The 26,782-nt window shown below is 42.5% G+C and overlaps 1 protein-coding gene and 2 pseudogenes across 9 annotated transcripts in view; all 3 read right to left on the bottom strand.

The window, feature by feature from the left end:
• Window positions 1-1,798: 1,798 nt before the first annotated feature.
• LOC135249261 (LIM domain only protein 7-like) overlaps window positions 1,799-26,782 on the bottom strand; it is a 78,879-nt gene continuing 53,895 nt past the window's right edge. For 4 of the 9 annotated variants that reach the window (XM_064324706.1, XM_064324709.1, XM_064324708.1 and 1 more), the window contains 6 exons: window positions 22,704-22,872; window positions 16,732-16,836; window positions 16,031-16,340; window positions 15,800-15,854; window positions 13,525-13,629; window positions 1,799-3,633 (listed from right to left, as the gene is read on the bottom strand). In XM_064324706.1, coding sequence (XP_064180776.1) covers window positions 2,201-3,633; window positions 13,525-13,629; window positions 15,800-15,854; window positions 16,031-16,340; window positions 16,732-16,836; window positions 22,704-22,872 — 2,177 coding nt within the window. In that variant the 3' untranslated portion in view covers window positions 1,799-2,200. Of the gene's footprint in view, window positions 3,634-13,524; window positions 13,630-15,799; window positions 15,855-16,030; window positions 16,341-16,731; window positions 16,865-22,703; window positions 22,873-23,497; window positions 23,583-24,512; window positions 24,617-26,782 lie in introns of those variants that run through there. The other 5 variants (XM_064324711.1, XM_064324713.1, XM_064324712.1 and 2 more) reach the window with 5 other exon arrangements.
• On the bottom strand, window positions 24,537-25,575 carry LOC135249277 (macrophage-expressed gene 1 protein-like; annotated as a pseudogene).
• LOC135249278 (macrophage-expressed gene 1 protein-like) lies at window positions 24,537-26,288 on the bottom strand (annotated as a pseudogene).

Consider the following 26,782-nt stretch of genomic DNA (forward strand, 5'->3'; position numbering starts at 1 on the left):
TATGGCCTTTGCAGTCACCATATTTCAACCCAATTGAACCCCAATGGGAGATTTTGGACCAACGTGTTAGACAGCAGTTTCCACCACCATCATCAAAACAGCAAATGAGGAAATATCTTCTAGAAGAATGGTTTTCCATCCCTCCAGCAGAGTTCCATAGACTCTATGCCAAAGTGCATTGAAAGCCATTCTGGCGGCTTGTGGTGGCCCAACGCCTTACTTTATGTTTACTTTACTTTACCTTACTTTACACTTTATGTTGGGTTTTCCTTTAATTTGTCACCCATCTGTATGTGCATGTGTATATGGGTGTGCTTTGGTTCTGAGTAAAACCAGATTTATGTGATCTCATGCAATGCTTGCTATGCAATTAATTGCAATTTGCAACATAGCCAAGCTATGCGATTTATGATTATGACACAAATCTAAGCAAGTCTGTGCTAGGTTTAATGAAGTACAGCATACAGTATGTGTGCATTGACAAGTTGACAGTTATGCATTGCTCATCAGGTACAAAGACCTGCTCAGCACGATGGGAAACTGCAGTAGGGAGATCCCCCCCCCCCCAGCCCACCCATCTCCCCAAACCGCCTTCCACCTGTAGATCCGGCAGACTCCCACACCAGGAATTCTGGGAGATCAGCATGTGCCTGAATGATGTCTGTGTGCTGACCCACTGTGACCCATGGCTATTCTACATACTTATGTGAGACTACTGTATTTACAGTGTGTGTCTGTACCACCGTACAGAGGGGGGGAGGCAGAGAGAGAAACGGAGAGGAATGGGGGGGAAAGAGGGGGGACACAGGTACGACAGTGAGAGAGAGAGTGACAGAGAGAGAGGAGAGATAGAAAGAGAAAAGGGGCAGAGACAGTGAGAATGGTACTACAAATTCTACACCTTTAAAACATTTCCTAGGCCCTTGATATATAGGTCATAGGTCCCACATTATAGCCTAGGAACCACAGTGGCTAAAAGTACCATCCATCCATCTATTATCTATACCCGATTATCCTGAGCAGGGTCGCGGGGGGTGCGGGAGCCTATCCCAGCGTGCATTGGGCGAGAGACAGGAATAAACCCTGGACAGGCCACTAATCTATCACAGGGCTACACATACACCATTCACACACTCATACCTATGGGTAATTTGTATACATATACCTGCGTATCCTGGGTAGGTTCGCGGGGGGAGGGGGGGTGGTTGGTTGGAGCCTATCCTAGTGTGCATTGGGTAAGAGGCAGGAATACACCGTGGACATGCCGGGAATCTATCGCAGGACACACACGCCACTCACTCACCATTCGCTCACGCACTCATACCTATGGGCAATTTAGAGTCTCCAATTAGCCTACCTGCATGTCTTTGAGCTGTGGGAGCAAACCTGAAAACCGGAGCAAACCCACACAGACACGGTGAGAACATACAAACTCCAGACAGAAAGACCCCAGGACCTTCTTGCTGTGAAGTGACAGTGCTGCCCACTGCACCACCGTGCAGCCCGGGGAAGGATCAGTTCCGCAGAAAGGTGCAATAATGCTGACGGTCCATGATCTGTGAGTTCTTGCATCTGCAGCCAGGAGCTGCATGCACAAGCATGCACACTTGTGTTTGCTTGCATGCGCACATGCATGGCTTGAGCATACACACACACTCAGGTTTTTAACTGCGAGAGCTGTTTTATCCCAGCTTGAAATTCAGAGCCAGCTTGCTGCTCCTTTCAAGTCCAATGCTGACCTCTGCTGTTTGCTCAAGGACAGTGAACTCTACAGGCATTGAACAAAAAAGCCAATTCACCCGATGTAAAGTCAATTTATTTGGTGTATAGCCTCCACTGTCTTGATAACACTGGCTGCTCTCAATCCCAGGTGATATTTGCCATTAAAACCCCAACAATCACGACCTTTCAACCATCAACACCCCAACAATCACCCCTCTTTCAGTTACTGTGATCTCATCTTGCAGCCATGCTAGCCATAATTATAGGAAATCAAGCCTGTCTAGCATGTATGTATGTGACCTTTTGAATGCTGGGATTGCATGTGATTAAACAAGAGATGAAAAAACCTCCCTGGAGCCTCTGCTCTGCATTTACTTGTCCCTTGTTTAACAAAGTGCTGTTTTTCTCTTGACTACCTGTGTGTACAAGGGGGCAAGACTACAATATTAATTATTATTTAGTACTCAGAACTGGGAATTTAAAAATGATACCATTTTTTCTGCGGTTTGTCTTTTGCTTGATATGAGCTCAAAATCACCTCCATGTCTTTCAACTTTTTCTCATGCTCCTCCAACGTTGTATTTACCTCTGCTTTGATCTTCTTCACAGCCTCCTCCCTCTTTCTCTCTTCCTCTGCTACTCTATTTTTGATTTTGCGTTCTGCAATTACCCATGTTATCGCTAAAGAAATAAATACTGCAGTAAGTACCACTTTAAATTCAGCTGAATTACTCATCTCCTCTCTCTTTCTCTCTTCCTCTGCTCTGATCTCTATCTCAGTCTCCTCCCTCTTTCTCTCTTCCTCTGCTCTGATCTCTCTCTCAGACTCCTCTCTCTTTCTCTCTTCCTCTGCTCTGATCTCTCTCTCAGACTCCTCTCTCTTTCTCTCCTCCTCTGCTCTGATCTCTATCTCAGTCACCTCCCTCTTTCTCTCTTCCTCTGCTCTGATCTCTCTCTCAGACTCTTCTCTCTTTCTCTCTTCCTCTGCTCTGATCTTTCTCTCAGACTCCTCCCTCTTTTTCTCTTCCTCTGCTCTGATCTTCCTCACAGACTCCTCCCTCTTTCTCTCTTCCTCTGCTCTGATCTTTCTCTCAGACTCTTCCCTCTTTTTCTCTTCCTCTGCTCTGATCTTCCTCACAGACTCCTCCCACTTTCTCTCTTCCTCTGCTCTGATCTTTGTCTCAAACTTCCTCAGCCTCTTCTTCTCTTCCCTGATCTTTTTCTCGGCTTCCTCCCTCTTTTTCTCCTCCTTGGCTCCGATCTTTCTCTCAGACTCCTCTCTCTTTCTCTCCTCCTCTGCTTGTATCTTTCTTTCAGCCTGTTGGATCATCATAGTGGCATGATGGTATCCTGTCATTTTGAGCAGCACTGCTTCAATCTTCTCCAGCAGCTCTGTAACCTGAGTGCGGTTGTTCTTCTCTTTGTTGTTGAAGACGTGATATCCGCCACCACAGAGGTTGACGACTTCCTGAAGATCGCTGCTTTTTCTCAGAAACTCCTCCACTGGTGTAGTCAGCTCATCTCCTCCAGTGAAGAGCACCATTGAGTACTGCAAAGCACCTCCTCCAAAATTCTCCTGCATCCATTTCGGAGTGTCCCTCTCTTCCACCGTGAACCTCCCCAGTCTGATCACTACCAAAAACAAGTTGTTGATGCTTTCTACCATTTCATGCTTGATTTCATCATTAGAAAGATATATGCCAAAGATCCCAGGTGTGTCTATCACAGTAACATTCCTCCCTGCCACCTGTCCACTATGTGTCTCACACTTTGAGGTCACTGCCACAGGGGAAAACCCCTCTTTAAACACCTCTCTCCCCAGGATGGTGTTTCCAGTTGCACTCTTTCCTGCTCCACTCCTGCCCACCAGCACAATCCTCAGACCATAAGGCACAGGTCTCCTTCCAGACTCTGTGGAAAAACAGTCATTACACAGCAGGAGTCATTCATCACATCTCATAACTGAGATTAAAATAGCCCAAAAGATCATGACTATTATTGTGAAATAAGAAATAGAGATAGATGGAAGAAATTCCCATTGAGAAAAAAGGGCTATTCATTTGAAGTTCTATGGCTTCTCTTTTCCAGCACTTAACTGGCATCACTACAGTTAAAGGACTCAGTTAAAAACGTGTAAAATTCATACATTTCAATGTTTTGCATAAGTTGTAGTGTACTGTAACACTTGTGAATTTGTTTGATAACATGTTTTGGGTGTAGCTGACATTGAAAATCTCAAATCTGAACACTGGGGTTCTCTGTCATCATCTCGTTTCAAGATCCACCTATGGGGAATGACATCCGGTCATGACTCCTCAGAAGCATCCAATTGCACTGGCTCTGGCTCTGGCTCTGACAGACAGTAGCACGTCCAATGCTACAGGAGGCACCGCCCTCCTGTAAGAGCATATAGGACGCTGCAGCGCTACTACTCATCAGTTTACATTCGCTTCTCGCGATCATCCAAACTGAGCTCACAGCCTCGACCTTGCATTTCACAAGAACCTTATCACTTACCTGTCCGCAGGAGGACATATCCTCGGTTCGGCCTCCGTCGGACGTGAAAGGTTCGAGAGTTCGGTCAGTGCTATAAAGCTCGCTAGCTTCGGGCAGCCCATGCTTTCCATACACCTCCCTACTTGCGCTAACGCCAAACAGGACTGCTAGCTAACCACGCTAGCCTATTAGTGCTTAAAGCCAGCCACCCATGCTGCTTTTTTTCACTTAGCCAGCCTGCTAGATCCCCGCTACATGGCTCTTTCTAAGCCTGTCTCTCTCAAATTCTCAGAAGAGCTATGCTCGCGAGCCTGCCCGGCCGCTTGCGGTGCTCTCATCGTCACCAAAGATACCCATCCTCTCTGTGTCATGTGCTTGGGTTTTCAACATGCCCAGGATGCCCTTGACACTCCAGAGAGTCACAGCCACTACCTGGCTTTGCCCAGGAGGCTGCGGAGGCGGAGACTGAGAGTCGCTGCTACCCATGGCAATGACCTCGGTCAGGTGGACTCTGATAAAGAGGTAGACAGCACTACGGCCCCTCGGCCCCCGCAAGGCCCTCCGACCCTGAGCTGGGCTGACCAATCCGACCCAGACATGTTGGGCCTTCCCCTCCCTCTCTCCGGTACCCCTATACTGGAGGGAGAGGTGCCTGAGTCAGAGCACGACGACGCGCTAGTTGCGTGTAATGACTCAGGCGAGGAGGACGCCATTACTTCCGCCCAGTTAGCACTGGCTATGGGGATGGTTAACGCCCAACCCCACGCTGTGCTTCTGGAGGTGTGCGAACAGGCCGCTGCCTGTCTCCACATCAAATGGCCAGCTCTCCAGAACCCCGCCGATGAGGAGCGGGATGTTTACGACGGGAAAGACCTTCCCTCAGGCCCTTGGAAACAGCTTTCCCCAGTCCTTCCTGCCTGTGCTAAACTCGAGGCACCATTGGAAGGACCCCCTTGACTTCGAGCATGGCTTTTCCAGCCTAGAAGTCAGAGACATGGCTGCCTATGCCATGGGGGAAGCCCCGGCTGTCGAACCCTCCATAGCTCAACACCTAAACCCCACGCAGGGAGGGCTTTTGGCGCCACCAAAGCCCACCCTACCAAATAAGATGGACCTCTTCACAGCCTCCATTCACCAGGCTTCCTACAGGTCCTCAGCCCTCGCTATTCGAGCCCTCAATGTCTTCTCTCTACTCTCGGTTTACCAAGCCGAGCTGATTGACGAGATAAGGAAACAGCTCGAGAAGGTGAGCGGGCCCTGTGGCTTAATCTCTTTGGTCTGCCCGACAGTGAGAAGAGGAGCATCGCAAGTGCCCCAGTTGAGCCAGGCCAGCCTCTTTTTAGCCCTGTGCTGACTCTCATGCAGCAGCGGTGCGATGATAAGGGCACTCATGAGCCACATCGTAGCTTGGCAGGCTGCGTCAGCCCCAGAATGGGTCCTGAGCACAACTGCCAAAGGTTACAGACTCCAGCACAGAGTGAAACCACCACGTTTCAGCAGAGTCATTTACTCTCTAACCATAGATAGTATGGCCCATGTTTTAGAGGAGGAAATCTCTTCTCTCTTACACAAAGGGGAGATCCGTGTGGTTCCGCGAGATCAAGCCCAACACTATTTCCTGGTTCTAAAGAAGGACGGCTCCTTGGATCTTGGATCTCAGGGTGCTGAACAAAGGCAATACAACTTCAAAATGTTAATGTACAGCACTCTTATACGTTCAAAAGGTCAGAATCATTGGTTCACATCAATCGATCTGAAAGCCTTTTTTCACGTATAAATTTATCCGCTTTGCCGCAGTGTTTGCTACGAATACACAGTTCTACCCTTCGGCCTCTCCCTAAGCCCACAGGTGTTCTGTCTTTGTGTAGAGGTGGGTCTGGCTCCATTGAGACTAACGGGAGTCAGAATTCTGACTGATATCGATGACTGGCTCATCATCGCCAATTCGAAATTCAGAGCTGTGTAGGCCACACAGTTAGTTTCCACCAAGCGGCCAAAACCAGACTTTGTTTTTGAAGCTCATTTCCTGGTGTTGTAGTTCCTGGTTGCTCACTAGCGCCACTACGGATGGCTCCAGTATAGGTGTTTTCATATCCGGTTTCCAAATAAGTCTACGGTACAAATGCGATCAAAATACAAAGTCAATAATTTTTTCTCACAAGAACAAATAGTCATAATAGGTGTATTTTATTTGTCTTATGACTGTCCATGGGTCGATTTCATGATTTATTGTGTCATTTGGGCACAGTGCCAATATTTGTTCTGGACCAATGAGGTACAGCTTGCGTCACTTCGGGATTACTGCGGAGGACTGAGCTACAGTAGGGGCTACAATCTGTGGTCACTGGGGTGGGAGGTGGCGTCTCTTAGCCTTGACATTGCGGCTCCGACCACGGTCCACCTGTGCGAAGTCAGAAAATGCAGGCATCCCATTTTGTAGTGGTTTCATTATAGCGTGTGCTATTTACAGCTGCACTAGACGACCATAAAATAATCCTCCTCTGAAGTTTTGCGGTAGCCGAGTCATTTTTACTATTTCCTTTAGCCCACTTAACCAAATAATTAGTTGGCAGAAAGCGTAATCAGCTAACGCTTATTTGCTATATGTGGTAGTCCAGTAGCCTATGCTAAAACAGTTCGCAACTTCGGCTACCAAGCCATTTGACTAGCTAGCTAACCCTAACCGGCAAATATTCCATCTGTCAAACGTGTTTGACAGCTTGTCAGTCGTGTACATTCCGTAAATGTCTACCTGGGCTAGGCTGCACGAATGTGACAAAGCTAGAAGCTAGCAAGAAAATAATAATAATTAGAAATTCAATGTACATTATTTTTGTCTTTATGCAACATGTGGAAAACTTGCTCTTCAAAGTGCGTTGTCATATTTACACGCCTGTAGATCAGTTATTAAAATACTTGGTAGATTTGTTAATCTACTGACAGTGTTAATTTTTATTCGGTAAAAAGTGACTTGCGAACGATCGGTCAGCTAGTGTCACCCAGCAAGTAAACACCACAAACGGCGATGGACTAGTAGCAGTTAATGGCTCATTAACTGACTGGCAAAAACCTACGACGATAACTTGCTTGGTTAACAGCAGGTCTACCAGACAGTTATATGAAAATTAGCCTAGTCAAATCACTAGTAGTCTACACATCTCTGATTGATTGACCATCAGTGCAGTCGATGTTCTTCCCCTGTAGTTCATATTGCTAATGCGTGAGCTAACCACGGATAGCTTACCTAGCTCACTGGCAAGCTGATATGCTAGCTAAGCATATCCGTTTTGCTGAGAAACATAAATTGAAGATAACTGAACATAATTGTATTATTAATGTCATACATATAACGTGATTACATGACACAGTACAGTCACGGATGGAAATTAAACTCCGTAAACATTTGATCATATATTTCAAAACATAACGGCAGACAGTCAGTTCGTTCTGCAATCGTTCGTTCAGGTTGATGGGCTTTTCTGCACCGGAATGTTAATCACATTGTAAAAATCACAAGACCGCTTAACTCTATGGTTTTGGCTCCAAATCGAGAACATGGCCGCACCCGCCATTGAGCTTCAAAACGTGTTTTACAGACCCACGGAGAGGCAATGGGTGACGTCACAGTAGCTTTGTCCATATTTTTAACAGTCTCTGGTTTCCACACATCTATCGTCTCTTGGTTTCAGAGTGAACCTCCCCAAGAGCAATCTCTCTCCATCCCAAATGTAACGTTCTTGGGACTGGACCTAAACTCTGTGTCGATATTTTCTCCCCCGTCTAAGGGAACATCGTGTGCTAATCCGCTGCAACAACACGACTGCGGTTGCATGTCAATTGGCAGGGTGGCATGTGCTACCTCCAGCTCCACTGTCTAGTCCACAGACTGCTGGTTTGGAGCAGCCGTCACCTTCTGTTGATATGATCGACCCATGTTCCAGGCATTCTGAACACGGTCACGGATCTGTTGTCAAGGGGAAACCCACTTTTCGGGAGATGGCGGTTGCATCCCAAGATTGTGGAAATGCTGTGGCAGAGATTCGGCCGTGCGGCTCGTAGATCTCTTTGTCTCGCACAAAAACGCCCACTGTCCTATGTATTTCTCGCTACGGGACCAGAATGCGCCCCTCGCTCTCATCTCTCCCACTCTAGCCAGAGTGAGAACAGAGCTTGACACTGATCCTGATAGCACCCAGGTGGCCGAAATCGCCATGGCTGGCAGAGATTATCCCTCTCCTTTATGCACAGCCATGCACACTCCCGTTACGCACGGACCTACTGTCTCAGGTGAACGGGGAAATACACCATCCCTGCCCGGAGCAAATAGCTCTTTGGACTTGGCCCGTGTGAGGTATAACCTTATTGTGTTAGGGGTCCCCTCTCGTGTAGCTGCTACCATCCAATGCGCGAGAGCGCCCTCTGTCAGGTCACTCTATGAAAATAAGTGGCAGGTATTTGAAGGATGGTGTGCCTCTCGTCAGTCAGCGCCTTACCAGTGCTCTGTTACTGACGTGCAGTGCTTTTTACAGAACCTTATGGATAAAGGGAAATCCTTCTCAACCATTAAGGTCTACCTGGCAGCTATCACTGCTTGTCATGTTGGTTTCAAAGACATGCATGTGCAGTGGGGCAACACCCTCTCATTCGCAGGTTTATGAAGGGGGCTCGCCGTTCTCTGCCTGTTGCTAAAAAGCACATCCCTTCTTGGGAATTATCACTGGTGCTGGAGGCTCTGTCTCTACGGTCATTCGAGCCTATAAAAGAGATAGACTTAAAATTGCTGTCTCTCAAGACAGCAGCTGCTGCTCACTCTAGCTTCGGCTAAGCGAGTCAATGAGCTCCATGCGCTCTCAGTGCATCCCTCGTGCGCAATGTTCTCTCCTAATATGGATAGGGTTTCTCTTAAGCCCAATCCAGCCTTCATGCCTAAAAGCTTCCCAGCTTTCACGTGTGCGGTGTTGGAGCTTGCTGCTTTTCACCCACCGCCTTACTCCTCTCAAGAGGATCAAAGGCTGCATATACTATGTCCTGTGCGTGTTCTCCACACGTATATGACAAGGACTAAGGCTTTCAGAAAGAGTGTGCAGCTCTTTGTCGCCTGGGGCCCGCCCTGCAAAGGGAAAGCCATCTCTAAGCAGCGGCTGTCTCACTGGATTGTGGAAGCTATTGCTATGGCATATGACTCAAATGATAACACCCCCCAAGGGCTCATTCTACGAGGGGCATAGCTGCATCGTGGGCCCTATTCCGTGCGGTCTCCTTGCAGGAGATTTGTTCAGCTGCAGGCTGGGCTTCTCCACATACCTTTGCTAGGTTCTACTGCCTGGACGTCACCAGGACTCCCTCCGGTAGCCCATGCAATTCTGGGGGTGAGCTCTGTGTGAGCTCATGCATCTCTCCTCACCTGCTTTGTGTTTAGTACTTCCTTACATGGGATGTGCAAGACAAGCCCTCCCCTCAAGCGGGAGGCTGCCCTTGCTGGTCTGACAGTTTCTCAGCTGTGAGCATAAGGCAATCTGGGAGTTGTCCATATCTCCCCATAGGTGGATCTTGAAACGAGATGATGAAAGAGAACTTTAGGTTACTATCGTAACCCCGGTTCTCTGAAACATTGAGTGGAGAGATCCGCCAAGACTGCCCTGCTTGCCGCGCACGAGAAGTCAATATGTTCACTGATGAGTAGTAGCGCTACATCGTCCTATATGCTCTTACAGGAGATGCCTCCTGTAGCATTGGACGCGCTACTGTCTGTCAGAGCCAGACTTGGGGCAATTGGATGCTTCGGAGGAGTCATCACCGGATGTCATTCCCCATAGGTGGATCTCTCCACTCCATGTTTCAGAGAACCGGGGTTACGATAGTAACCTAAAGTTTTTTCTATGTAAAAAATCAACTTTTCTTGAGTCAACCAAACATCTTTTACCTGCTAATGTAATATCCCCACCCCTGGAAGTGGGGACCACCCCCTTTAAACAATGATGGAATGTCTATCAAGAAGGCTGATAGCTGTTCAGTTTTAGACTGTAATCATTTCACCGGCTCCCTACACATCCATCCAATATTTTAAATGAATAAGCAATATTCAAATGAGATGGATTTGCCTCCAAGTTACTAATAAAACCAGGCACAGTTCCATCTATTCGACAGCAGACTGCAAATGTCCAAGTATGTGTTTTACCTTAAAATTTACATTACATTTATTTGGCAGACGCTTTTATCCAAACTAACATAAAATAAGTGCATAACAAAGGTCACTGGAACAACCACAAAACTCAGGTCTAATAAGGTACAATACTCATTATGTAACAGTTGTCCATAGCCATGGACATCAAGTCCAGTTCACACAGAAAGCATAGGCTAGGTCAGAAAGTTGATATGATAAGTCAAACTATGACAACAAGTTATGCTAGAGCTGCAACATCAATATAATGATACTAGTGCTGGATGAAGATATAAGATCAACATAGAAGTGCTATGGGAACAAGATAAAGGGATACAAGTGATAAGAGTGATCCCAGATTGGGAGTGCCCTGCAGAGCAGCGATAGTTTGTCCAGGGACAGTCTGAACAGATGCGTCTTCAGACCACAGTGGAAAATGTGCAGGGACCAAGGACATCGCAAAGGACATTGAATGACAATTACATTGAATGAGTAATCAATTAATCATTTTGCATCAAGTGGCACGGTCAAGAAGAACTGTAAAGTGCCTTATTGCAAAACCTCTTTTGGACAGACAGCGTTCTCTGTACAGAGGTTAATACCTACACACTTCAAAATGGACCCAAACTGGAACCATTTTAAATACAAACTGAAACAGTTTCTCAACAACAACCAGTCATGTAATCATAAGTGATCTCTTCTCTTCATTCTTTCCCTTCCTCTCTCAGTTGCTCTCACTATTATTATCATTATTATTATTATTATTATTATTATTGCTGGGTTATGATTGAAAAGTTGACTTACAGAAAGTATTACAGATAAGCAATTATATCCAGTGTCATATAAACCTTATGGTAACTGGATAAATATATTTCACTAAGTGCTAAATGTTTACTTTTAATAGCCTATGTATCTAATTGTACGCTGTTTCACCCCATACCATGCGACTGTTGGAATGTAAGCAAGAGGAGATAGACTCTGGGTGTGCATTCAATAAATAAATCAAGTGCATTAGGGGATAACCTCAAGGCCCACATGCTCAGTCTTGGTATGGAATCCCTGATCCTAACTTATAATTGGCCAATAAATGAAAGTTTTGCATATGGTGATTAAATGAAACTCATCAGCTGGAACAACAGTTCTTTGACTCTGAAAACGATATAAACTTATGTATTGGACTTATTATTTTTGAAGACTGTACTTGTGCCTCTTTCGGTTGTTTTTATTGAATTATAAAAAGGAGCTCCCAACTCTGTTGTTTGTTATCTTTATCTTAAATACCATCTTTTTTGTTTAAAAATTCCCACATTATTATTATATTTTAAGAAATGTTGTGCACTTTGTTAATCTTATACATAATAATGCCACCAGCAATTTTATGTTGATTATGTTTTGTGTTGAATGTTGTATATTTAATAGAGTATGTGTGTGATAGGAATGTTAACAGTTAATTGACTGTTTAATTTCTATAAACCATTTCAATGGATAGCTTAGCATTGGCGATTAGATTTTACTTTAGTGAAACATTTCTCTGTCGTTAAACACAAATCCCCTCAACTGGTGGAAAGTTGATGAGTCACGGTTCCCTCGACTGGCAGCATTAGTAAAACGTTATTTTCCCAGAACAATGGTCAGAACAACAGCTGCCAGTCTCACATTCACCAGATCGACCCCACAGCACACAGACTGTGCCCATATTCCTTAACAAAAATGTTTAGGTATTTAGTAAGTTAATGGCATATAGGCTGTGTTATTCATGTTATTCATGTTACGGCTATATGTTACAGCCAATATGTTCAGTAGTACACCGTATTAGTGGTCTTTTGTTGAGGGTTTCATTCTATTTTACGCCTTTCCTTATATTTTTTGTTTGCTGGACATCAAGAGGCCTACTTTATAAAGTAGGAACTTGCTATTATTTTGTTAAATGAATAGCCGACCACTTGCACTGCAGTGTACAATTTCTGAGTACAGTGGACTAAAGTTAGTCAACATAAACAGTTCCTTACCAAATCAAGTTTACTAATGAATTGCATTTCTCTAGCCAGGGTGCCTGTCTGTGCTATAACTTAGACTGTTTTGTAAGTCTTGTGGTCACACAACTAACTAACCTGTTGTCAGAGCGCAAACTGGATAGAACAGGGCTTGGATTTAGCTAATATTACAAGCATGTTTAAAAAATACCTGTTACAAGCAATCCCCTACTGCGTGACAATGGTTGCAACAGTGAGAAAGAGGTAGTATGTTAACATTGAGGGCCAATCAGGGAAATCAGTCCTCAACCAATCACGTAGTGAGATCATGAATATTAATATATGTTACTTCAACGGCCTGTTCTCTACGCATTTTTTTAATCAAATAAACTTCACAGATAATTAGGATGTCATTAAAATTGCAAATAAAACTATTGCAGGGGGACTTTAACAGGGCTTTCCCCCTCATCTGTTGATTGGGGGGGGGGGGGGGGGCTAAAAAGAAATTCACACAGCGAGAGAGAGAGAGACAGAGTGAGACCCATGTTTCGCTTTAGACTTTATGACGTAATCTACAGTAAAATGGAATTTGTAGTTAACTGTCTCCGTGCAAGGGCTTGGTCTGGGAGGTCAGGAATTGGTACAATCTAGGGTCATGCCCACTGGTTAAGAGGGCACACACAGCCGAGCTGCATTTCCTAAATGGTAAATGGACTGTATTTATATAGCACTTTTATCCATAGCGCTTTACAATTGATGCCTCTCATTCACCAGAGCAGTTAGGGGTTAGGTGTCTTGCTCAGGGACACTTTGACAAGCCCAGGGCGGGGATCGAACCGGCAACCCTCTGACTGCCAGAACACCACTCTTACGTCCTGAGCTATGTCGCCCCTAAATCAGCCCAAAGTTTTAAAAGTGTGCTCCCTTTCTCAGTTGGTGTCTGAGTGAAATAACATGCCCAAGAGCGAAAGAGCCAAAAGGATAGAGAAACAAATGTCCACAATTCTGTGTTGTCGACAAGTGTTACTTTGATATTTTTGATATGACATTCTCATATTCGATTAGATATATGTACATAATGTCAGACACTGTAATTCCCCCCAAATTACATTTGCTTATCACACTGATCCAGCCCTGTTCTCCTAAACACCTATGGTACAAATTCATAATTACCTTTTGGAGTAAAAGCGATAAATAAGAGTGTCATGGCCAGGACACTCCCCAAAGTTATAAAAATGAGTAAGTCTTTTATCCATGACCCCTTCATTGGTTCGCACACTGGAAAACAGAAACAAGCATTTGTTAAATGAAACTGAGCACATAATTACCCAAAACAATTTAAAGTTAAATTACTTATACACCTGAATTAAAAGTGAGAAATGATAGCCTAAATCAATTATTTGAAGACAATGCATTACCTTGACCATAACCTTACAGGAAAAGAAGGTTATCCATGAAAAATTAAGTGATAGAAATTAAGAAAACATTTGCAATGATCACATTTGTTGTTATGTGGACTTGGTGCAATATAGGTATACTATAGTGTATATGCACTTGTAAGCACTTGTTGTATGGTTAAAACAAATTGATTTGAAAAGAAAAGGTATGGTACCTGAACTGTAAGCACACTGTAGTGTTTAAAACACCAGGTTTAGAGAATCATGAATGACCATGCTCGGGTTATCAGAAAATAGCATTTAATTTCTGAAAAACTATATACTTTTTTCAATGCACAATGTCTAGATGTCTAGATGGTCAGGTGAAAACATGGCTACATTTGGAGAAAAGGTGAAAGTTTCCTAGCCAACTAGGACATAGACAGGCTTTATCCGGGTAATATGGAGCTAATCTGAGGTAACCTTGTCAGTTTTACTTCAAAATATATCTCAACCAAGATTTCCACCCCTCTAGACGTCTAGATTTGGGCGTTTTGCTCACTAGGTAATAGGGGTGTGCAGAGACGTCATTATCTGTATCTGTTCAACCAACAAAATTATCTGTATCTGTATCTGTATTTGGATAGAAGAAAGAAGTGGGCGTGGTTTATACAGGAAGTCACGTTAAATCGGGCAAACGTTGTATTTTCTAATCTAATATTCATTGGCAATGCAGTTGTTGTGCCTTCAAACCATCAAATTGATTCAATATTGGCATATAAACAATTATGAAATATATTTCCACATCCTCATACTGTACTTTTCATCGCTCTCCTTTTTAATTTTTTTTATTTTTAGCTAAACTAAGTTTCATGAACTGTCTGATTTTGGATTGGAAATAGAAACTATTTACAGTAAAGATATATAGAAAAATGTCCTTCAGTTGAAGGGAATAATCTTAAATTCCAATGATGCTGCGTTCGGATTTTAAATGGAGGAAATTAACACATACAGCTAAAACTACAGGTTCTAAGCTTCATTTTGATGTATAGGTTGCGGGGGTTTGAAAGAAATCCAGCTGCCACACCAGGCTTTTGTCTCGCTAGCTCCCGCACCTGACGTCTCCTCCTCGATGCGAGAGTTTCCCTGAGTGATAGCCGGGAATGGTCAGTTCTCAGCCCACTGCCTGTTGTGCGCTGCCTCGGTGGGGGCGACTACAGAATATAGCGATCACTTTTCAATAATGTGTGGTAAATGAAACGACTAGTTAGTGAAATCAAAGTCCTATGTTGCAAACAGAATTGGCATTTTTTATCTTGTGGCCATCCACAATGATATGAATCGATTTGAAGAAACATAATGGTTGACGCACAAAACTTACTTATTAAACGTTTTGCAGCGCAGTGGCTCTTAGTTTGTTGGTGTGTGTGCCGGAGTTCCACATACAGCTAGCAGCCATGCGTAACCCCTTGTGCCCACTCTCACCAGCATTTTTTTTTGCCTCAGATTTGACATTTGTTTTTTACTTCATCAGTTGTGTGACTTCTCCGGATACAGCGTTCACTGAATGAGTAATAGCATCCCATGCATCTTTTTTTTGTGTTATTTTATATTCACTACTGACGCTACTAAATATGACAGGTCATTTGCTGTTCACTTCCTGCAGCAGTACCTCTACTTCAGAACTACTGAGATTTTCTTATGTTTGGAGTTTGGTGCTCCACAGTCTTTAGATTTTCGTTTGGGCATTCTTGACTTCTCTCTCAACTTTTCTTTTCAATTTCTGTGTGTGCACACGGCCCTGCAGTCTCATGCCCTATTATGGGGATGCTATGCTAATTAGGAACAACTGGCATACGCTTTCAGTTTACGAGGATAATGGGATTCATCATTATAAGAACACGGTTGCAAACAATTCTGTGGTTTAAGAATACGTCATGAATCTGACGTAGACTTTTCTTAGGACCTTTCTCAAGAACAAATTTAAGAAAAAACTTAGGAAGATATTGGTGAATGAGGCCCAGTGTGTTTCCAATGTTCATTTTCTTTAAATAGTGGCAGACAGTACTTACTCATTTCTTGTTTCTGGCCATTTTTGTGCAGAGATTGAGCATCTGCCACTGGCGACTGTGGGGAAAATGCAGAAACACACTGAATCACATTAAACACTATACGCTGCAGTTACATGGGTAGGACTGGTAAAGAGGAGTGAATGGGTGCATAACAGAAGAATCTACAGGCCAGGTGAAAGCGTGACTACCGGACAGGCACACACCTTCAGGAGAATAAGTGAGGCCTCTTACCTGTGTCTCACCCTGCTCTGTTTCCATAGAGACTGAAAGGTTTTTCCTCTCTTCCTGCGGGCAGTGCCTCCCGTCCAAGTCTTCAGTGATTTCCTCTAGTTTATGTTTCTGCAATGCTTCTACAGTATAATGGTGTCTGACGTGAGATTCACAGTAGGAGGCAGAGCAAGTCAGACAGACCTTAACAGCTTTGGCCCTTCCCTCACAGCAGATGTCACAGAGTATTCGTCTAGACCAAGATAGAGCTCCAAACCTCTTTCTGCACTGTGAGTGGAGATGGGTTTCTACCAGGCCAGTCTGGCCTCTGACACTGAAGAGAGAAAATGCATTTATTGATATATGAACAGAGGAAGCATACAAGTGGCCTATGAGTTGAAATTGTGCATGGACTTCTGTGGGAATTTTGTACAAAAAAAAGCAATTCTGCAAGCTTGGATTCTTCAAGCCAAAGAGTCAAAGTGTCAGTCAGTTCTAATGGCAATGCTCAATTCATTGGACTGTTATTTCTCTATTTGATGACCACTAACAGAGTAAATGTTATACCGCCTGTGAATACAGGGTATACAGGGTATAAATCTTTAAATTGCCATTTATAAATCATAAAATACGGTGTTTAATAATTTTAAAGTTTAATTTAACTTCAGTTGATTCTTACACAAGCTTAGCCACATCACACTGTAGACCAGGTGCAGTGACCTCACCTTGATTCCATGGGCTGAGTCCTTAAATTTGGAAAATCTAAAGGATTGGAACGGTCGGTCTGCATTGACAGAGCACTGGAAACAGGCGAGTCAGATCTCATCACCCTGAAAGGGGTACATGAACACAATTGATCTACCAAAAACAAAATTGTTTCATTAATTCTCAATTCAAAGAACAGGAAAATTTACAGAAAAATCTTACTGAAGTTTTCAAATTATGTTTTTCCCTGTTAGATAACAGGCAGTGCCCATCACAGAATGCATTGTTTTTGATTCCATAAAAGGGAACAAACACTATCCAAGCACAAACTTGTCAGTAGATCCAATATGTGCATTTACCTGTGTCCATAACACTTGATTTGATCCTAGCCTTCCAGAATCAATTAGTCAAACAACTCAGAAACTCTCAGGGTAGCCATGAATGAAAACAAAGGTCACCATTTTTTAAAATTAATTCCAAACATACTGCTAAAGCAATGAAGGAGTTTTTTAATGCCAATATCAGGTAAATCCTTGACTGGACAAGTCAGTCACATGATGTGAATCTAATTGACATTTTCATTGGCATTTCATAGGCTGAAGAGAGAACTTAAGGCAACAGCCTCCAAAACAAGCAGGAGCTGAAGATGGCTGCAGTACAGGCCTGGCAGAGCATCACAGCATCTTAGCATCCGCTGACGTCTATGAGTCACAAACTTAAATCATTGCATACAAAGCAATCATTGCATACAAAGGATATGCAACAAATTTCTAATTACTAATGGCTTTCATTTACATAGCATTTATATGACCCAAACATTACGGTACCCTGAAATGGGAGGGGTGGGGGGGGGGGGGGGTGCTGTAATTTCTACATGTTGAAGCCAAAATGTATTAAAAAATACCCTTTAAAAAAAAGCTACGAATCTGCACTTTAACCACATGGAAATTGTTTGATTGAAAATCTAAACTTGTGGAGTAGAGAGCCAAATCAATCAATCCAAATCCCAAACATCATGGTAGAGAAACATATCGAATGCATATGCTTCCATGCAGGTGTACGGCATGATACGATTAAGCAATTAACATCCTATCATGCTCTGTGGCATGTGTAAAAATGCTGTTGACCTAGATTTTGGATCAACATGGCAAGAGGAAAACATCTAAGTGACTTTGGATGATGGTTCATTCGTGGGGCACGGATGGCAGGAACTTCAGTCAAAAATTGCTCAACTGGCTAGTATTTTTCAATAGGAACATTGACTAAAGTGGCACCTGCATTTACATCTATGGGAAAGACATCACTAAATAGGGTCGGAAATTGTGGTTCAAAGCACACATTTGATGACCGTGATGCTTGTGCATTAGTGCAATACTTAAGGAAAAACAGGTGACAGAGAATGGCAATGCGCAACGAGATCAGACTGTGTCAGCAAGAACAGTCCTTAGACAACTACATAAAGAGGGGCATTAAAGTAGGGTTGCAGTGCATAAACCCCTCCTTACAAAGACGAATACACATTTGAGAGTTCAGTGGTGCAAAAACCATAGGCACTGGTCTACACAGATGTGGAAAAAAGTGATATGGTCAGATGAGTCATCATTCACCATATTCTCGACCAGTGGGCAAGTACATGTGTGGCGTACACCAAGAGAACAGTACAGGCCTAAATGATTGAACCCTACAGTCAGTGAGTGGCTCTGTTTTGCTATGGGGGGCATTTTCCTGGCATGGTTGGGTCCACTTGTCCTGTTACCTTATTGAACCTGTGTTTTGTAGTTGTCTAATGACCACGGTATGCACCTTCGTATGTCGTTGAGGGAAGGGTCACGGCAAATCAATACAAAGTTATTTTGAGAGATCACCTTTAACCTATGATAAAACATTTCTATCCAGATGAGAGCGGGCTCTTCCAGGATGACAAGGTGCCCATCCACAGGGCACGAGGGGTCACTGAATGATTTGATAAGTATGAAAACAAAGTGAATCAATTGCTATGGCCTTCGCAGTCACTAGATCTCAACCCTACTGAACACCTTTTGGACCGACACTCTGAAAGTGCTCTCCATGACCATCATCAAAACACCAAATGAGAGAATATCTTTTGGAAGACTGGTGTTTCACCCATCCAGTAGAGTTCCAGAGACTTGAAGAATCTATGCCTAGGAGCAATGAAGCTGTTCTGCTGGCTCGTGCTGGCCCAGCACATTACTAAGACACTTCATGCTGGTTTTTCCTTTGTTTCCAGGCTTCTTCTTATGAGTATTATCATAGGCTATTCAACAAGTTCATAAACTGGTGTACAGGCCAGTATTTTAATTTGAAATTTGCCTATATATAAATACTCATTTGGAAATGTGTTATTTCAGCCATATACCTAAGGAATTTGAATTTGAGATCAAAAAATGAATATCAGACAAACATTTTGCATGCATATTAGAATCCGACCGATATATTGGTTTGGCCGATATATCGGCCATTATTTGACTTTTTTGACTCCATCGGGATCGGCAGTTATGCAGCCAATGTGTCCCGATTTTTAAATAAGTATAATAAACAAAAAAAACATTGATTATTTATCTGTACTTGCCTGTTCGAACGTTGTAATTGCTATTTACTAGAATAATCCAGTAGAGGGAGCTCTAATACAAGTGTGAACTGCAGCAGCTGACGCGCTACTTCTGTAATAAGACGTTTGTCACTCGTGCCTCATCCAATATTCTCCACTGCAAGACTTGTCTGCGCAGATTCGATTGCCGCAATAAAGGTATGTATATTTAGTGAAAGTTTTTATTTAAAAGCGTTTATACGACCACTATGCTTATCAATCCTCATTATCAAGCGAGCGAGCTAGCTAACATATTTGGTTCACTTTAGCAAGCTAGATGGCTAGCAAGCCTTTATGAAGTGGCAGTGAGCACATAAGCAGCGTTCGACACTTCCAGAGGACATCGCTGTATTCTCAAATAAATAACCAGCCAAAATAAAATGGTGATTGAATGCATCACACGTTTGTTTTAAAAAAAAATCTGAGATAATGATATTAGCTACTATATGATGCTGTGTCAACAGCCAACGCGCTATTGCAAGCGAGTGTGTCATCTAGTCACGCGTCATCGTAGCAAGCTAACCAGACAGTAAAAAACGCAGATAAACACTTCTAACGTGGATCATTTTAAGCCATGTTATCTAGCTTTGTCGTGATAACATGAGAGAAGGATTGCTGTTGGAGAAGTGAATCAACCAACACTTAGCGCGGGTAACCTGCACGAAAGCGCATTGTAGTTTTTTTCACCACCGAATTCTTATGGACAAGCCTCAAGTTACGTATTTCATCCAGTCAATTTAGTTTCATCTAACGTTACACTTGATTCACTCATTAGCTCCGCTAGATAAAGTCTTACTCTTTGAGATCATGTAGTAGGAATAAAATAAGAAAATTCATTTAACTTACTGAGAATAAATTATAAGAATTAATGAGGCTATGTCAACAGCTAATGCGTTATTGCAAGTGAGTGTGTGTCATCAAGTCACGCGTCAGAGCGCATTGTAGTTTTTTTCACCACCAAATTCTTATGGACAGGGAAGCTCGCTAGATGAAGTCTTACTCTTTCAGATCATGTAGTAGGAATAAAATAAGAAAATATAATTCATTTACTGAGAATAGATACTAAGAAATAATAATAACAAATTAATAACAACAACAATAATAATATTCATAAAAATACATGTTTGAAACTGGAAAAGTGATTTATTAAATGAATTTTTTATAGATGGCTGGAAAAGAAAGGAGTAAAAGCAACGTGTGGAGTTATTTTGAATTCACACCACTTGAAGATGGTGTTGATATATATATTTAATTTAATATCATCTTTTACATTTTTTTATCTATCAAAAAGTTCTTTGTGTGTTTATTTTTATTTGTTTGCTTACAAGTTAGATGTTCTCAAATATAGAAACTTTGATAAAATGTAAGTTTTTCAAATTGATTTGAAAATGTTGCACTTTTTGACAAAATATCGGTCAAAACATTGGTAATCGGTGGGCTAGGACTCTCCAACATCGGGATCGGCATCGGACCCAAAAATCTGGCATCGGTTGGGCTCTAATGCATATATTCTTTACTATTTAACAGGAACAGCTGTTTTTGTGTTGAGTCCTCCATTTTCAGCAGTGCAAAAGTAAGTTAACCAATGAACTTAAAAGTAAATCAAAGCAAGTCTAATATTTGGATGCATAGCCCTCAAATGCAATAACTGCATTAAATCTATTACACATACAGACCTGCCAACCTTAGGAAAATATTTTGAGTACCACAACAGTCAGTGTAATGCTTAGCTCACACGCTTTCGCACCACTTCGATTTGCACGCACACACAAGCCTTTCTTCATAATTCTAGTTTTGACTGTTGAAATGATCAGGCAAAATTGTAGAATTTGACCTGATTCTAAAATATCACTTGCACTGCACTGGGCTATATTATGACATACTTGCAAGTCAAAAGTTTGAGTACACCTGCTTAAAACAATTTTTTCATGATTAATATTTCATTATATGATATGTGTGCTTATACAAACTGATAACCATAAGTGAATTGCATTCAATAATTTAATAAAAATGGAAATAATTTATTTTGTATATTGTAACATATGTTTTCATTTTCAAGTATTTACAGAAACTTATGTTGCGATGTAAAACAGTCAATTATGAATAAAACCAAGTTTCTGTTCATGATTTCCATTTTAATTTAATAATTAAATAATTGAATCAGCTTATATAGGCACACATCATATAGGCCTAATGGAAAAAAAAGTATTCAATTGAAAAATTATCTAGGAATGTAGGCTTTTGTAACTAGAGGTTTAGCTAAATTATTACCTGAAGCTCCTTGGTGGCTAATGTCAAAATCATAATTGCACAATGTGCAAAATGCATGGTGCGGGAGTTTTGAGGGGTGGAGGCACGGCCATTGCTCCTGATATTTTGCGAGGAACTTCTGGGGGGCATGGACTCGCTTCTTTTTAGTAGATCTGCTGCTCTCAATTTTAATTTTTCAATTTAAGTTGCTTTATTGGCATGAAATACAAATGTAATTATTGCCAAAGCATACATACATAATATGTAAAATAATAATATTAAAATAATAATGATAAATGTAACAATATAACAATAACAGCATTGACAGCAACAGAAGTAAATCAATAAATATGTACAATGCTCTCACTCTCTCCTTGTTAGTATCCCCGTCATCTGACGTTATGATTATTTTCTAACTGCAAGGCTGGTCGGGTGACTGGCTGCAATAATAGGTATTATTTGCTACGTTAGCAGTCTATAGTCAAACACCTTTGCAATGGTCACTTTGCTCCAACAGAGCGTGTGCGATTCAAAATTTGAACACAGATTCTCCGTAGCATTTGAGTTACCGCAGCTAAATTACTCCATCAGTTATTCACGCGTTTCGTAACAAGGCTAAATCGTATGCAAGCTACTACTGTGGCTAACTATATACACAAATGTATCTCATTAGGATATACCCCTTGAAATGCATCATCTCGTAAAGTCACTGAACATGTTTTAACGTTTTATATGTGAACATTACGGTCACATTTTTGTGCTTGATTATTACTCCCCACTTCCCATTTTACCTCAGCAATGCAGCGTTACGCCTCGGTGGATAATAAAGTACCGCTGCGTATCAGTGGATGTTGAGTGGGTCGGGGAGGGGTTACAGAACCGCAAGCACAAGGTCGTAGCACCTGGTTCAATCCGAGGGATGTAGTTTAAATACAGAATAAATGTACGGTATTGATTTGTATTGATTGATTCTTTTCCGTAATGAAATTACAATAATATATTTTTTGCGTAGTTTCAGCTGGCATTTCGTACCTGCGTATTTTGACCAAGAATTGCGTGGTTGGTACACAAAATACGTGCAGGTCTGCACCAGAGACTGTAAAAAATATATACAGCACATATGCAGTTTCTCACCTCTTGCTAACGAGGTCTGCGGCTTCATCAGCCGTTTCCTTTTCAGAGACATTTTCAGCCTCCTCTTCCCTTAGACTGTGGCTGATTTCAGAGGTAGTGTCCTCCTCTCCATCCAAAGATTGGCTCATTTTAAAGAGAAAAGGAGTTCTTGGAAGGTCATCCAATGTAACTGTTAACAGAAAAATAACAGACTTATTATTTCCCTTCAGTAACTGAACACACTATAAAGGGCTGGAACTTTTGCAGCTTTTAAACAATCAATGCAGCACTATGATGAAGGGTGGAAAATACATTTATTAGGACTAGAATATGTTCTGCTTAAATTCTCAGGTCTTCCATGATGGCCTCTGGCTCCAGGTACTGAACTTGAGCATCTAGCAGCAATTATAGCCTAACTATCGAGATTCTAAGTAACTGGAGATAAAACTTTTCTTTTTTGTACTCCACGTAATCATAAACCCTTGAATATAAAAACGACTAAAAAAAATAAAAAAACATGTATCAAAGTAGGCTAGCCAAGGCTAGCTACTATATTATCGACTACATTTTATGAGAAAACGATATATACTTTAGCCAACGTAGCCTATATCAGCACTTCCTCTTTCAAGCAGCCGTTAGAACAAGTCCCGGTAAAGAAATAAGCATCTAGAGCTAAAACAACCCATTTTGGGAAATTTAGTAAAATAAAATGGGCATATCAAACACATTGTTTCGAACTAAATTGTTTAGAATAAAATCTAAACGAAAACATTTTATTAAAAATCAGGAAAGAAAGTGTTTCGTTCTTTGCTTACCGCCGCCCCCCACCTGTTGACAACATGCAACAGTACAACACCCCGCCCGCTCTCGGCGCTCACCAGCGTGTGTTCGCAATCGGTCCTGATCCAATCATAAGCGAGAACGCACTGTTGCCAGGCAGCATTTCAAGTTATAGGTTTTGGAGCAGCTTCTAGCAAGTGATGCGAATTTTTTGTAACAGAAAGGTTACCTCGGCTGCTGTTTTTCATTGGGAAGAATACGAGTAGCCCAATACGTGTGAATTTCTATAAAAATAAAGCAAAATTTACTACTTATATTAAATACAAAATGAATGTACACGCGCTTCCTAGACTTGTTCAGTTACAACATTGCTACCAGTGAAACTGCGTCGTTTGAAGCCATAAAATAGAAATAGATGGTATTACTTGTTCAGTTACAACATTGCTACCAGTGAAACTGCGTCGTTTGAAGCCATAAAATAGAAATAGATGGTATTATTCATTTTTGGTTTTAGTTTTAAACAAACGTGGATCACAGTTCAAATTCTGCTTTTTCAGATATCACGACCTCAATGTATACAGTTAGGCCTATTTGTAAACGCAACCTAATCCTTTATATAAATAATGCAACAGCGATATAGTCTGATTGTATGTTTCTGTGATGGGAATGGGATATGAACGTTTTAAAAAGATAATTTAAAAGCGTCATTTTAATGTGAACTATCCCACTATTCCATACATGCTAAAGGCTGAACAATTTAATAGCTCTTTCCTGAAATGGTTTGTTCGAACTGTCTTCGTAAAGAATCAATCTGAATTAAACGGTCGATTCGAAATGCGTTCTCTACAGATATTAGTCTTTCAGATATACGATCTCAAAATCACCTCTGATAATTCGATTCTGCTATCCGTCCATCTATTTTAGCACATCGATGCTGTAGTTTAAATTATTTTATATCTTAGTCAAGTGCATTTATAGGTCGCACGGGGTCCCATAACCTAGGTTACTAGCCTACTTAATAATACAAATTTCTAATTTCGAGCATCTTACCTTTAATCTTGTTTTTAAAAAACGATAAATGGCAAAGTTCTCTTCATGCAGACGTGGCGTCTGACAATTTTTAAAGCTGACTTTCGTTTTCACTTCATCCACGTGGAAAGTACACCCAGAATATTTAGGCTATAACAAGAAGGCACACCTGGTTCATGTTCTTTTACAAAAGGCACACAGTAATTTTCCACCAACAGTTTTCATTCTCTAAGTACAAATGTATTGTTCCTCTCCTGGGTGGGAGGGGATGTATTACAGAAATACAACTCATGGGGTGGGGGGAATTCTACAGAATGGTCACAAGTTTAGACAGAAGGATGGTCAGCAACAGCGGAACAGTCTGCCTTTCCATTAGCACCCCAGAAATGGTAAATTCCTTCACCATGCGCTGGGCTTCCTCTGCAGATGCTCTCTTCCAGTGACGCGTGCCCACCTCCCTCACCCAGGTGCCGCCTTGCTCACTCATGACCGCCACTGTTTCTGTGCCATTCCGGCTCAGCAGCGGTCACTGGGTGAACGATGGCAACTGGATGTGCGGCAGCTCCCCCTGGGAGAAGGACCCGGAGTGGACGCAGAAGAGGAGCTCGCACCCATCGCTGATGCCGGCCGAGTGCTGCGTGATCCCCGTGGGACACCGGGAAAGCACTCCCGCCATGGGGTTTCCCGCCTCGCAGCTAAACAGGCCACCGAAGGGCACGGCGAAGCGTGCGGCGACTTCATAGCTGGTGCTCAGGCAGATCTTCAGCCCGTCAGACAGCAGGCTGTAGGCGATGAACCCTGAGGGGCAACTCTTAGATTTGGTGAGGGTGTTCACAAACTCTTGACTGTAGAAACCCCCGAAGAGGAACCCTGGGGTGGGGGGGATGGTGATGTTGTCAGCAGCTCACCAGTACGTGTCGACCCTAGCATGCTTCACACGGTAAACGTCACCACACACGTTTTTGCAGCACCTGAAAAAGAGCCTGCACGTGTAGCATGTGTGCCTGAACTCGATCTGGTTATATCCCTGCTCCCTCACCTCTGTCTGCAGCCGGGTCTGTTTGTAAGGCGGCTCGCACGTCATCGCCCCCCGTCTAAGGGTTTTTCTGGGTTAAGGTCTCACACACCTGGGTTTCATGATCATTGGTGGTTGTAGTTTGGGGAGCCAGGTTTGGTGCACCCAGGATCGCTTGAGACACTGCATTGGCCAGCTTCAGCACGGTGGGATCTGGCAGTTCGGAGAGGGTTTCCTTGTTTAGGAAGAACAGAACGGTCCTGGGCCACCAGGTTTTTGCAGATGCTGTCCTACCACTTCTGCAAAGAGATTCCAGGGTAGAAGGGTATCCCTCCCTGGCTGAGCATCAGGGAATGTGTTGTGCCTTTCTCATAAACACTGTCCAGCGCATCTTTGGTTGTGAAATTCAGTCCAAAGTCCACCATTTTAAAGAAAGAGGCGCTGGCAGACACAGAGATGGAACGTTCATCGCTCTTGTGCACAAAGGAGGTGCTGATGTAGTCTTCTTTTCTCAGAGTGGTGCCAGCATCGACAGAGGTGAGGAAGTGCATGCCGTAGTCCAGCACCAGAGTCTCTGACAGGAAACTGGCCAAACGGGTTTCATTGTTCTCCAGAGCGCTGGCGATTTCAGTTACCCGACTTCTGAAGGCTGGGTCCAAGGTGAATCCAGGACGTGCTTTCACACTGTACAGCAAATTCCTCACCTGTTGGAGAATAAGTGGGGGAAGAGTAGGGGAAGGAGGAATTAAAAGAATTTGTGTCATTGGTATTGTAAATCTCATGGAATAATACTGTCCATTTCAGTTACACGTATGCAAATGCAGCTACAAGGTATCATGTCGGATGTGTCAAAATAGGCTATAGCTCTAGCTTCACACAATGCTTCATATTAGCATTCAAATGACCTCTATAACAGCAGTGAAAAGGTTTATTTTCATTCCAGCTCAAAAATTCACTGTATCCGCCGCCATATCGGTAATCGGTTAATTTTCCCCCTCTAAAATCGGTATCGGTATCGGTCTAAAAAATCCCATATTGGTCGGGCTCTAATATACATACTGTACTAGTATGTTGCATGTACATACAATGTGTTCCTCTCTGTGAATGTACATATATCTACCAGGAGACCAGAGACATGGTTGAAATAAATATTTTCAGCTAATTTATTTAGGCCAGTCCAGATCCAACATAGCATTTTATTAAACAGAAACATTTAATTTATCCCTTATTCTTTAAAAGTTACATGATTTCCCTTAAAGTATAAAAAGAAATATAC

Source organism: Anguilla rostrata, chromosome 2 (genome assembly GCF_018555375.3).
Source record: "Anguilla rostrata isolate EN2019 chromosome 2, ASM1855537v3, whole genome shotgun sequence".
NCBI lineage: Eukaryota > Metazoa > Chordata > Actinopteri > Anguilliformes > Anguillidae > Anguilla > Anguilla rostrata.